We start from the raw sequence: 13,854 nt of genomic DNA, 5'->3' as shown, positions 1-13,854 counted from the left end.
GCTTGAACATTTTTTCTCTCTCACTTCTTTGTGGCTTAGCATTAGAAATGAATAGATTGGCATTCATTTTTATCACTTTCGAATGATTGATATGTTCTCTTTTTTTCGTAAAACACATTCATTATGTATATTTTGGAGCGGCTTCATTATTCATATATATGGGACCTTTTTTCCAAACTTGTGAATCAAATTGGAATTGAGTGGGGAAAAAATGCATGTCTTTGAGAGGGATAAAAAGCTTTTTTGCGCTTGAATGACATTGGCGTCCATAGATTAAATTATAACACACACACACAAGAGAATGTGACAAGTATATTGATTGAGATAAAAAATGGAGTCAGTTTCCATCGATGGAACTGCCATCATAAGGAAAATAAAACAATTTATTATCATCAGCAATTCGGATTCAGGAAAAAAAACCAAATTGAATTGAAATGAGAGAAAAAAAGCAGAAATGAAACTGAACGCACGACGCTGGGCATGCGGAAATGTAAAATGTAAACTGGAAGTGGGAAACGATGCAAATTCCCCACTGGGTAATATGGCCCAAGCTCAACATCATCATTCAGCCAACAAATATGCCTCTTTCAATATTCACACGGATTTTCAAAATTTTTAACGTGTTTTTTTGCTCAATTAAACATTCTTCTTTTGCTGCATGAAAAACCAAAGGCTTTGAGCCGCTCTGAATCGAAAACTTGCGTTTTTCCGAATAAAAAGAACACTTTCGTTCAGTTTTGAGTCTTATTTTCATCAATATTTCATACTTTTTCTCTTTTTTTCTTGTTTTTTCTTCGTTCTCCCTCTCTACCCTTCATTCTTCCTTCTCCTCTTCTTCTTCTTCTTCTTCCAGTTCTCTATTTATTTATTCATATTCATGTTCATATTTTTACTCTTCTTCTTCTTCATTGACCACATTCTCTTCACCGATAAAAAAAAGCAGTCATTCAGCTGGCAGTTCATCGAATGTGAGCAGTTCGAATAGCAATAACAGTGACCATGGTTTCAATTCGTTGGACTCAATGGAAAATGAGATGCGGCCGAGTAATGGTGCGCGTCACAAGTTGCCCGCATTAATCGCAACATCTGATTCGATGTCATATTTAGGACCATTTAACTTTCGGCAACTGTTAAAACCGGTGCAAGGACGCCAATCGCCGCATCGAAAACGACGCAACATTATAACTGTTGGCAATGGTGCTATCTAATTCCTAAATGACACTATCATCATCCTCAAATCGGTCGCAGCCTGTGTTTGTGTTTTTTTTTTCCTGTTTATGTACAGCATGTCATCATCATCAGCATCACCATATCATCAAAATTATGTTAATTTTCGTTGTTATTGTTGTTATATCTCCTTTTTTTCCATAACCTGCATCACACATAGAGTTCATGTAAAAATCAACTGTTCGTCGTGAGCTGCATCGTGCGCAATGTTAATCACCATTCGTGTCAATCCTTCAATAAATCAACAATCTTTTCTTGCATACGCATGCACTGACTCGAGATAAAGGCAAAATGTGTTTGAATTCGCTGGCACTGACACCAATTCACCTGAGTACATATTCCAAATTCAAGTGGTTACCATTAGCATAGAATAGTTAAGCATATAAAATAGCAACATTTGAAATTCAAATCAATTTTATGCAATTCAGAATTTTCTTTTTGAGACGTGGCATTTTTTTTTCCTTCGAAATCCTTTTCCTATTCATCTCTCTCCTTTTCAAGAAGAAAAAAAAATTAACCAATGTGTAACATACGGAACAAAATTCCGTTTTAAGCAAAAAACAAGAAATTGTGCATAAAACTTTCAAAGATATTTTAATATTTCATATATATAAATATTGTTTGTAAATAAGACCCGAATTCTTCAATGTATTATACAACAAAGTGTTCAATTTCGACTAAAACAATAAAATAACTCGTTAATTCCAGTTATTCGTTGTGTGTTTATGCTTTTCTTTGCTATGAAATTTACTCATTTTTCTTCATTGGAGAACTGAATTGCGCCTTAACCCATTTACTACTGGCGTTCGATTTTTCGAACACAATTTTCATGATTTTTCCCTATTAAACGAGTTTGAATTTTTGGATGAAACCTTGTTGGGTTATTGTTATGCAATTCGAAGATGATTTCCATCAATTTTCAGAATTTTCCAATTTTCCATTTTCCCCGAAAATGCGAGAAAAGCCGGAAAATTTCACTTGGTTAGAATGTAAAATTTCGGAAAAATCATTTTTGACCGTCAAATGGCAACTACACAAAATTTCATTAAAATCCCAATATTGCACCTTGGTAGTTGATTGGTTAATAAATGAAGCATATAGGTAATACATGGCTTATTAACAGACAAGAATATGTTTTGCATTGAAGTTTAAAGGAACATAAATCAGATTGGTTAGTAAATATATATATAACTGAAGTGATTTCTAAGCTGATCGAACCATGTAAAGAGTTCGCTATTCAGTATACTACGAAAGAATGAAATAATGAACACAATAGACATCATCAGTAATTGGTCGAAATCAACAAAAAGCTTTTTTCTCGAAGCTTTTAAAACTCAAATCTAAAACTTACATAAAGATTGCATCGCCAATGTTGTACTTACGAATGTATTGTTTATTGTTTAAAAAATGGTCCTGTTAGGTCTTCCATAAGCGTTGTATTCAGTCAGTGTAATACGCTCGGCAACCGATTTACTAGGAATATTGGCAGAATATTTGCATTTTTGCACCAAAACTTATATTAGAAACTTATTGTCAAAACTATATGATATCACCGTACAACAAATTTCAACTTTTGCTCTCACACATGGACACTTTAAATGCAGGATGTTAGGGGACCTAAAAACAAACAAAACTGCATACTACGATTTCTCCGTTGACGTGGTAATAAGAAAAATATCGACCTATCAAATATTTTGTGTGGGCTGGGATTTTTAGACTTTTATATCATCATGTTTTGGTCATTAACTCAACTATTAATGATGTCATTGACTTGAAATCTTTTTTCATTTCATAGAAAAGAGTCAAAAAAATAAATTCCGTTGAAAAAATATGCCAAAAAATCATCTTTGGCTGGTTTTTTTGACCAAAATATCGAAAAAAGGCCATTTTTACTAGTTTTTTGACCAAAACGCGCACGGTTTTTCATTTTTCCTAATTATTGTGCTACCAAAACTGTAGCCAGAGATGAAACAAATATTTTTCCATCAAATACTAACCCAAAATACCATATCTAGTTGACTTGCATACTACATAACCGCTTACTGATCTCTATCCGTGAAACCAATCAAAAATATCAATTTCGGGTTTTCTGTTTATTTTTCCGGATAATTTTATTGAAAATGGTTCAAAACTACAAGAAACACTTAAAATGATACGATTATAATGATTTTTACATAGTTAAAAAAAATTGTCGATCGCTTTTTCGTTTGTGCTGATTGGGATCTGTGTCTCGACAAATCGACCAGCAGTATTCACCTAACATATGGGCAGAATTTTTACATTTAAAGCGTTTTTCAATCACAGCAATATCTTGGTGAAAACGTTCACCTTGCTCATCGCTGTAGTCACCGCAATTGTCAGGAAAAAAGCTCAAGTGGCTGTACATGAAGTGAATTTTTAATGACATATTCACTTTCATTTCTTTGAATGCAGTCAACATTTCAGCAACAATTTTTTTATAATTCTCTGCTCTGTTGTTTCCCAAAAAGTTATTGCAGACATCGCGAATTCCTTCAAATGCCCTCTTTTGGATAGGAGTTAATAGATCAGATAATTCGGAGCATCCCAAAAGCTGTCTAGTTTGTGGACCATTCAGTGTACCTGGGCATTGAGAGTACATTTGTTTTATGACAAATTACCAGAGATTGCATGCACCACACAGCTATAGTTGGATGCGAATATAAGTAGCTTTTTTTAGTCAATAGTTCGGGATATTTTGAAATGGCAGCTACCGCACAATTTGTTCCGAATTATTCTGAACGATCAATTGGATCCAAACGTGCTATTGGAAGTGGTATCCAAACGTTCAATCAATGAAAAAGAGACAAATCCATATATAACGTTTGCCCTCTACTTCAAAAAATCCAATTTATACTATTGACTAAAAATAGCTACTTATTTTCGCATCCAACTATAGCTGTATGGTGCATGCAATCTCTGGAAATTACTTTTTTTTAAATGTTTTTCTGTATAATTAATATTCACCTGCTTCAATTTTTGCATCGGACAATTGGGTACGGAAAAAATCCTTCAAAAATGACAATGCCAAGTACTTGTACAATTTATCCGGAAAAATCTGAAGAAGCATAGTCAAAAATCATTATAATCGTATCATTTTAAGTGTTTCTTGTAGTTTTGAACCATTTTCAATAAAATTATCCGGAAAAATAAACAGAAAACCCGAAATTGATATTTTTGATTTTTGGTTGGTTTCACGGATAGAGATCAGTAAGCGGTTATGTAGTATGCAAGTCAACTAGATATGGTATTTTGGGTTAGTATTTGATGGAAAAATATTTGTTTCATCTCTGGCTACAGTTTTGGTAGCACAATAATTAGGAAAAATGAAAAACCGTGCGCGTTTTGGTCAAAAAACTAGTAAAAATGGCCTTTTTTCGATATTTTGGTCAAAAAAACCAGCCAAAGATGATTTTTTGGCATATTTTTTCAACGGAATTTATTTTTTTGACTCTTTTCTATGAAATGAAAAAAGATTTCAAGTCAATAACATCATTAATAGTTGAGTTAATGACCAAAACATGATGATATAAAAGTCTAAAAATCCCAGCCCACACGAAATATTTGATAGGTCGATATTTTTCTTATTACCACGTCAACGGAGAAATCGTAGTATGCAGTTTTGTTTGTTTTTAGGTCCCCTAACATCCTGCATTTAAAGCGTCCATGTGTGAGAGGATGTGTTGTACGGTGTATTCAATGTAACTAGACTCTATTTTATACTTGTCTCGCTATCAGGATCTAAGTCTCAATCATTAAGAGATGATATTTCACTGACTTTGTTAACGAAGAGGTGAGTAAATTTCTTTTGACTCGAAAAATGGTTAAAGGCGAGTATGTTCATTATAATGAACTGAACTTGCAAAGTGGAGCTAGGTTTTTACTCCGCTATGGTACAACTATCAATTCGTGCCTATCTAGTGACAGTCTAATGACAGACATTTGACTGTCTGTACAAGACCTCGAGTATACTACAACTTTGTCCACCTTACCGCAACAAATCGAGTCATGTAAACATACTACTATGTCCTCTATCGCCAACAGAGCCATTGAAAAATCGACGAGAAAAAAAATCGAAGAAAAAACGGGAAACATTTTTGTTTTTTTTTCTTAGTTTTATCAAACTTTGAAATTTGGAGATTCAAAATTTCTCTGTATTTGTATTGATAAATGTTTTAGAATGGATCCAACTAGGGGAATTTAACTCTTACGAGTTCAGCATGTTTTCTGCCAGTTTGCTTGATTCGCGGAAGTTCGACGCGTTCGTTGTACGTACTGACGCGCACGGTCACAAGTTTACACAAGTTTGTTTATGGTTTTGCGCGTTTTTCAAGTTGTTATTTGACAACTAAAACGCGTTACAAACTAAAAATCGGTTGTTTACGTGTATAAAGATTTTTCACATCCTTTCCAAAAGTTCAAAGATTTATATAATTATAAAATGGACAAAGGAAATATTTTTAAAGAGCTGGAGAAAGTGTTGGAAGAAAAAGTTAATCCAGATAGATATAACAAATGGAACGACTGATGTGTGCGCGTCGTCCAGCTTCATGTTTGCACACGAACTCGCACAAGTTCGCGCATGTTGTTTTAATACGGAACTTGTCAACTGAGTGGAATCATGCAAGTTCTCTGGTGAATGAAACAATTTCATGCGCGTTTATATCATTTTTTTACAAGTTTTCACGTAGTTAAATCCCCCTAGGGATCCAACCAAATGTGTAGGGAGCTAATATAAAGTAAAATAAAGAAGTTATTTTTGATGCAATTGATGGGAATTTATTCATAAATTGAAATAAATAAGGAAATAATTTAAAGTGTTCAAATTTACATGGAAGAAGATAAATGGTTCATAGTAGTAATACATACATGTAAGAAAATATGTTGTTTTTTTCTTTTTAAATATAAAAGTCGAAATAAATTGAATTTGGAATTCGCCGGTTGTTATTAGTGCCAGAAATGGTGGAATTTGTTAAACGAAAATGGCATATTGTGCTTTGGAATTGGCCAATTTTCATTAAGCAAGAAGTTTACCAAGAAGTGAACCAAGATCAACGGTGGCATTAGCAGAAGTGCCGTTCGAAAGTGTGCCAAGCAGATCGCTTAAATTGGCACCAGTATTATCAGCGAGTGTGGTTAAGAGGTTTCTCAGCATTTAACAGATGAAAACATTAAAAACGCAGCATAGTCATTTTTGTTTATTCGAACGTTTTTTTTATATGCAACTACAGTTCAACTGTATGACACGTAAGGTTAAATCATTTGAATCCATCGACTTGATCATATACATGTATTCAAAAATAATTTTCATTTCCCAATCAAATCTAGTCGCAATAGCAAACCACATTGTTTTAATTTGAATATTAGCCGTTGAAATTTCATGGAAAATCTACTAAAACAGGTGCGAGGCTTGGAATTGTGTTCAATTATTCCATTCGCAATGTTAACAATTATTTCCATCGATTTTTATTCCGCTTTAAATCTTTGTATGAATTGTTGAATAGTTTTTCCTATATGTCAGGCTTAGGGGTGTTTTTTTGGAGACAAATCATGATTTATTCATGTGCAACTATCTAAACAATCGTGGCTTGGTCTAATCATAAAGAATATACATATGTTAGAAAAGGGCCACAAAACAGATTTAGAACATTTTAAATTAATACAGAAAGTTAACAAATACTATGGACATTTGATGAATGAAAATGAAGGGCCAATCAAAAATTCGATTTTCAAAACGATTATTTTCAAGTAAAATCAAGTTAAATTTAAACGAAGAGTCATTTGAAAATTATTTAATTTTTTGCTTTGCTTTTTTTTCAATATTTTCACTGACGAAGGGAGCATTGCTCCAGAAATAATATATAAATGAGGAATAAACTCAACAAAAGTGTAAAAAAGTAAAAATTGTTTCGTCTTTTCATTAAAGAATATACCTTGAACAGCGATGTTTAAATACGTTAACTCGTGCCAGATTCAGTCAGCGACTAAAAATCCATATTTATGTGTACACTGTACATATTTGATACTATTCGTGTTTAACTCACACATCGATCGCCACGTGTTCGAAAAGTGACATAGAAATAACATTTAATTCACATAATCAATATCACGCTCATCAAATGTTAAGTTCAAAGCTAAAATATCGCCTTTAATTTCAAAAATGGTCTCAAATCACAAGCACATTGATCCGAAACTTTATCAGGGTCTGATCGGTTTTCAAGTACGCATCAATTCGAATAGATATGGAAGGGGAATGTTATCAAAGTCTTAAAATGTATATGATGATATCATTTGGCTTTATTTAAACTAAAAAAAACTCAAACGATTGAATTGAAATATTATTTTTCATTTTCATGTATAAATATTCCAGAGCAGACATCTACCGACTCTTTTTTTCGCAACATTTTCTACACTCTACTAATGAGAGTAGCTGAAAACAGTTGTTGCATAAACGAGCTGAAAGTGGATTGGATTGTTTGATCAGGTGTTTATTGCATACACTGCCTATTAGCTGTCTGATGAGCCAGTAAACTTCTACTGCGCCAACACTCCACAATGTCAAGTTCAACATCCGAAACAAGCTAAAAACGAGAAAAAATCGAGAAAAAAAGTTTAGCATCACTTTATTGGTCATCAATTGCTCATATTAAATTATTTTGTGTCGCTGTTTATGCTTCTTCTTTTTTATCGTTTGCATTTCGTGCAAACCGAATAATTGCTAATTTAGAGTGTGAAACAAATTGCGCAATGAAATGGAATTAAATATTTAAATGGCCTGTTGAATGTGTCTGTTGTTCAGTTGTCCATAAAACACGGTTTTTATAGGGTACATGGGATTTGGTGCAAAAATATTCGTTTAGTTCGTACATTTTTTTGTCGTTAGGAAGGTGCTCACGTTTTCAATGTTTGTCTAAATTTAATCGGATTCAGGTACAAAATTGAAACTGTTCAAATATTCCGATTTTTTTTTCGCTTGAAAATTGATTAAATTCGATGCAGTAAACAAAAAAACAGCAGTAAATCTTGTTAAAAATGCAGTATTCATGGGTATATTTGTGGTATATTGTTGGTTGTGTTGTGGTCGGTTGGCTATTTTTCACCGTCGAGGCGCTAGACAATGGACTGGCGTTAACACCACCGATGGGTTGGCTATCGTGGGAACGATATCGCTGCACTGTAGATTGTCATTTGTATCCCGATGACTGCATCAGGTATTTTATTGGCAATTTCGTTCGTTTTATCATGTTTTTCCGGAATTTTTTAATTGATTAATTTCTTTTGTTCTGTCAAATTTCGTTCTTTTTTTGTCTCTTTTAATTTTGATTGGATTATGTGGACGTTTTTTTTACCAGTTTCTCGTTTTATACGTTTTACCTTTTTTTCATATAAACCAATCACATTTTGTCTCTCATGTTTCCATTTTATCCAATTTTTTCATATCTCCCGGTATTATCTCCAATTTTTTTTTTGTCGCCGCTTTAACAATAAATGTAACTTGCGGATGCAAATTCAGCGAGCGATTGATAAAAACGATGGCCGATCTCATGGTTGCGAATGGATACAAAGCGGCTGGTTATGAATATGTGATAATTGATGATTGTTGGTTGGAAGAAAAGCGTGACCCAATCACGAATGAACTAGTGGCGGATCGAATGCGATTTCCCAGCGGAATTAAAGCTCTAGCCGATTACGTCAGTTACACAAAATCCAGACCGTAATCATGATTACGTCTAATTAGCTGTTTGTGTTTTTAATTGTTGTAGATTCATGATAAAGGCTTAAAGATTGGCATCTATCAGGACTATGGCACAAAAACATGTGCCGGCTACCCGGGAATTATTGATCACATGGAATTGGATGCAAAAACATTTGCACGATGGCAAATTGACTATGTAAAATTGGACGGATGCTACGCTGACTATCGCCAAATGGATGTGGGCTATCCGGAATTTGGTCGGTTATTGAATGCAACCGGACGGCCCATGGTCTATTCATGCAGTTGGCCCGCTTATCAAGAGGGCGAAGGTTTGCTGGTGGGTCAAATCGAAAGAATTCAATCAAAATTGCAAACGCAAACGATTATTCGTTGCTCATCGCAAATTATGACGAATTAAATCGAACACATTTTATGACTTGAAGCAATTTGCTTCGTTTTCATTTTGTTTTTGATTCACTTTATCATAACGTTTGATTGATGTTAACGAATTTTGTTCGATGTTGTTTTTGTTTTTTTATTTTGAAATTTTCATATCTTTTTCCCCGTTTTTATCTCTTTTTGAACGATTTTTTTGTTCATTGATTCCACTTTTCTCTTAATCTCACCCGCTCCATTCCCTCCATAGCCAAACTACGAATTGTTAAAAATGCATTGTAATTTATGGCGAAATTGGGAAGATATCCAGGACTCATATGAATCATTTTCGGGAATTGTACGCTATTTTGCCGCCAATCAGTCACGAATCCAGCCGCATGCTGGCAGAGGACATTGGAATGATCCGGATATGGTTATTATGACCCATCGTAACCATAAAATCAAATTTTTTTAACTCCTCTTTGTGTGTTTCCAGTTAATTATTGGGAATTTTGGTTTGTCATTGGATCAGAGTAAAATGCAAATGGCCATTTGGGCCGTATTAGCTGCGCCATTGCTTCTGTCAACCGATTTGAAACAAATTCGACCCGAATTCAAAGCCATTTTACTCAACAAACAAATCATTGCCGTCAACCAAGATGAATTGGGAATTCAGGGTCTTCTCGTGCGGTATGAACAAGGGATTCAGGTAACGTAGAAACATGCATTCATGTGCCATTTCGAATGAATAAAACCATTATCTCGCACATAGTGCTGGATTCGACCAATAACACCCGTCGTATATGGCGCACATTCGTATGCGATTGCTTGGACGAACACACGAGACGATGGCATCCCATTCGTAATTTCGTACAATTTAACCGATTTGGGATTGACACACAAACCCGGTTACCATGTCACTGTAAGTTATCTTTTCCTTTGTTACAATCGACAATTATTTTACCAAACCGAATATTTGCCAGGATCTATTTAACGAACACCATTCGTTTGTCATCCAACAACCCTACGCCGATTTTAAAGTACGCATCAATCCGACAGGTATGCGATTTTTAGAGCCAATGATATTATTTGGCTCGTGTGGTTTGACTCAAATGTCCAGAGATATCATCACAATTTACTTTTGTTGTTACCTTACTGTTCAATTTATTCAACCGGAAATAACATTCTATTCAGATATTCGACTCGATATTTTAGAGCAATATTTGCTAATACTTTACCTATTTCCCTTGCAGGTGTCGTTTTCTACAAATTCACACCGCGCAGAACCGAGAAAAAACTTACAGCGCGGCCATTCTCATTTTGGAAGCAGTTCTTGCAATTGATTCATAGTAGAGATATAAAAACATTTTTAACATATTGAATCTTGTAACTGAAACTTCCTGATCGATATTTTTTTTTTAAATCAAAAGCTTATAATTTTAATTTTCAATTAAAATTGCTATCTTTTTTTATGTTTCTTTTTTATATCGAAATTTTTATGTCAAAATATGTCATCTAAAATCAAATGCTGCTAATGAATAAACACACTTCCATTTAAGTCATTCCGTTCTCAAAGGAGAAATTCTTGATTTCGAATAGTATAATAAAATTTTAGCTCAAATTTATTTGCGTCACAAAACCAAAGTTTAACTTATCCATTTCGATGATAGCAATCATCCACATATCGGCAATAAAAACGAGGAAATAATGCATTATTCACAGTTGTTTCTCAATAGTGTTCATGAACACAATATGAATATATTCAAATTATATATCAGGGAGTAAAATAAGCGTGATTCAAGCACAAAACCGGTGGTCAAGATTTCATTTCGGTAGTCGAAAATTGTATTTTCGGTAGTCCAAATGAATGTGACAAATACAAAAACAATACCGATTTTTCACATCAGATCCGAAGAGAGAGAAAGAGAAAGTAGAGAAAAACACATTCATCAGCTGATAAATACAAACAGTTTTGATATTTTGGAGAACAAGTAAGAATTGAATCATCATATCAATTCTGCAAAATACATTTCTTCGGTTACAGAGTTCTCTAGACTTTGATTTGTTTATATTCATCTTCAGTCGGCTTCAGAAGCAACTCCAATCGGATGAATTGACACTAATCGCAATGAAATCGCACATCGACTCAACGCTAAGATCTTTGAATGGCATGCAGAATAACCAAAGTCCAGGAGGTTTTGAAAGGAATTTAGCTTGAAAATTGGTGCGTAAAGAGGATGAAGACCAAGTTTTCTTCAATTCAATTGAGCTCAAATCTGGAATATTCGGATGTAGGACGCATCGAGCGCCAATGAATGTAGCTGATGTCCGTACAAACACTTTGGTTGCTCTTTCTGATTTCCTGACCAATAGTTTCGTATTTAAGGGAGTTTTCTCGGAAGCGTGAGCATGCAAAGTTGAAGAAGATGACGACGATGAAACTAATAACGATGGAAACAGCATTTTTGATTCTAAATTCATGATTTGTCTTGAATTTCCTAAATTCATTTCACATTCATTACAATTTATGATGAAATTTATATACATTTTGATTTAGGGGCTTCTATGTCGGTTTGGCATTCGAACTTTTATTCACAAATTCGCACTCAGTGCCATGCATTTGCAACGCTGCCATATGATTTCTATGTAAACATTCGCACTCGCATTCGTATAGCAGTCGTATTTCGCTGTTCTCGAACGTTCTCACAAGTTCGCTGTCATAGCCGCATTCGTCGCATTCGCAAACATTCGAATTTTTGTTCTGAAATGCGAATGCATTCGCAGCATTCGCGAGAGATAAATCCCCTTAGATTTTGATGTACGAAAAACCAAATATTAAATCTAATAAAACACTATGAAAAAAATGGTACTCAACAAAAAATTTCGGTAGTCAGAAAGATTTCTTATTTTACTCTCTGCATTATATCCATGAATTGCATTGTTCGAAAGCTACAATACTTCAAAACTTGTCTTGGAAATGACAGGTTCATTTTATTTGAAAGAATTCCAAGCGACTCTTCATTACTCTTAAGGCCATATGCTTACTGATGCGGAGCATCCAATGAGTGGCGAAACACACTCAATTGCAATTTAACACTGCCATTGATGCAATTCACATGATAAATTATCTGAATTTATCAAAATATCCGATCGAACAAATGCAGAAAGACCGATTTGGAGTAAACGAAAAATGTAAACAGAAACGAACTGTCATTACAAAATCTGGACTCATTTAACATTATAAAGCATTGCCAATACACTTGCCCGAATTAATAACAAGTAATTCGCACAAAGTGATTCGCGCAGTTGCGTTACGGTCTTGTCAAACATCGAAACTAGCCCGAATTTCGTGATGACAGTTCGTCTCTGTTTACATTTTTCGTTTACTCCAAATCGGTCTTTCTGCATTTGTTCGATCGGATATTTTGATAAATTCAGATAATTTATCATGTGAATCGCATCAATGGCAGTGTTGAATTCCTGTGAAAATGGAATCCGATGTGAGTGAATTTCTACCATAGCATGGAGTGAGATAAAAAAAAATCAACAGCAAAAAATGTATACATTTTGACGTTTAATATGCACACAAATGAAAGTTTTTTTTTCGAATTGAGTTTTTGGTGATATTTGTGGTTCCTTCTCTCGCTCGCTCATTTGTTGTTTAATTGACAAACAATACATACGGTTTTTCCAGTGAATTCAAAATTACCAATGCCATTTTACCAACATTTTTCAAACATTGTTGATAGTTCGACATTTTGCCGAAAACAAAAAAAACGTTCGGTAATTCGTCGAATTGCCGAATTTACTTTTAATTTTCCCGATTTGATTTTGAGTTAGCATGGAAACTTGATATGTGATTCTAATAATCAAGAATTTTATTGTTATGAGTGGTTATGAGTGCCTAAAGTGGATAAAATTTAGTATGAACAATTTGATGATCGTGAATATTAATATTGGTTATTGGTGTGTTTTAGTTTCTCACCACGGCGGGAGTACTCGGCGCTGTAAGCAGTATATCAGTGCTGTACGCTTATGTTGCCCTCCTGGATTCTAGCGAAGAGCGTTCGTTCGTTAAAAAATTGTAATGTTCGGTTCATGTTCGTTGGTAAATTTTGGCAAAAATTTTGTTCGCGTTCACTCGTGTTCGCCCGTTTGGGAAAATGTTCGTTCGTATATAGTGTTTTATTGTCTACCTAAAACAGACGTGTGCAAGGGGGGGATATTCCGGTTTTACCCCCCTCTAGGATTCCAAAATGTGGACCCCCTCCCAGCGATTTGGAAAATTTGACACTAGATATAATCGATTTTCAAAAGTGAGGACCTTTTTTTTTTTTTAGGTCTTCACTTGTTTTTTGACACCCTTTGGCAAAATTTTAGACCCCCATTGTGGAATTTCGACTGTTTTACACTAGATAGAATCGATTTCAAAAAGTGAGGACCTTTTTTTTTTAGTCCTCACTTTTTTCGGAGACTGGTTTTACACTAGATAGAATCGATTTCCAGACCCCCCCCTGGCAAAATCATTTTACCCCCCC

General features: G+C 34.4%; 4 protein-coding genes across 12 annotated transcripts in view; 2 read left to right on the top strand and 2 right to left on the bottom strand.

Moving 5' to 3' along the window:
* The window catches only part of LOC129574467 (myosin-IIIb-like), a 31,510-nt gene extending 29,572 nt beyond the window's left edge, over positions 1-1,938 (top strand). For 4 of the 8 annotated variants that reach the window (XM_055456528.1, XM_055456526.1, XM_055456527.1 and 1 more), the window contains one exon: positions 941-1,938. In XM_055456528.1, coding sequence (XP_055312503.1) covers positions 941-1,208 — 268 coding nt within the window. In that variant the 3' untranslated portion in view covers positions 1,209-1,938. The remainder of the gene's footprint in view (positions 1-940) is intronic. The other 4 variants (XM_055456530.1, XM_055456529.1, XM_055456531.1 and 1 more) reach the window with 2 other exon arrangements.
* Positions 1-7,490, bottom strand: part of LOC129574469 (glucose dehydrogenase [FAD, quinone]-like) — an 81,686-nt gene extending 74,196 nt beyond the window's left edge. For both annotated transcript variants that reach the window (XM_055456535.1, XM_055456537.1), the window contains exons 1-2: positions 7,179-7,490; positions 2,610-2,700 (exon numbers count right to left, since the gene is read on the bottom strand). The gene's annotated coding sequence lies outside the window, so the exon portion shown is untranslated. The remainder of the gene's footprint in view (positions 1-2,609; positions 2,701-7,178) is intronic.
* Positions 3,333-5,418, bottom strand: LOC129574472 (uncharacterized). The gene is made up of 3 exons (XM_055456540.1): positions 4,837-5,418; positions 4,213-4,303; positions 3,333-3,828 (listed from the first exon to the last, which is right to left on the bottom strand). The coding sequence occupies exons 1-3, from the start codon at positions 4,891-4,893 to the stop codon at positions 3,398-3,400; spliced, it is 579 nt and encodes a 192-aa protein (XP_055312515.1). The 5' UTR covers positions 4,894-5,418; the 3' UTR covers positions 3,333-3,397.
* A 455-nt stretch (positions 7,491-7,945) lies between the features above and the next one.
* Positions 7,946-10,878, top strand: LOC129574471 (alpha-N-acetylgalactosaminidase-like). Its single transcript, XM_055456539.1, has 8 exons — positions 7,946-8,456; positions 8,759-8,936; positions 9,009-9,278; positions 9,588-9,749; positions 9,813-10,025; positions 10,089-10,238; positions 10,300-10,375; positions 10,570-10,878. The coding sequence occupies exons 1-8, from the start codon at positions 8,278-8,280 to the stop codon at positions 10,695-10,697; spliced, it is 1,356 nt and encodes a 451-aa protein (XP_055312514.1). The 5' UTR covers positions 7,946-8,277; the 3' UTR covers positions 10,698-10,878.
* Positions 10,879-13,854: the final 2,976 nt, after the last annotated feature.

Source organism: Sitodiplosis mosellana, unplaced genomic scaffold (genome assembly GCF_009176505.1).
Source record: "Sitodiplosis mosellana isolate CC-2019 unplaced genomic scaffold, AAFC_SMos_1.0 Smas_scaffold_6162, whole genome shotgun sequence".
Classification (NCBI taxonomy): Eukaryota; Metazoa; Arthropoda; class Insecta; order Diptera; family Cecidomyiidae; genus Sitodiplosis; species Sitodiplosis mosellana.
The sequence above is the reverse complement of the archived record's forward strand: the minus strand, read 5'-3'. Positions and strand labels throughout refer to the sequence as shown.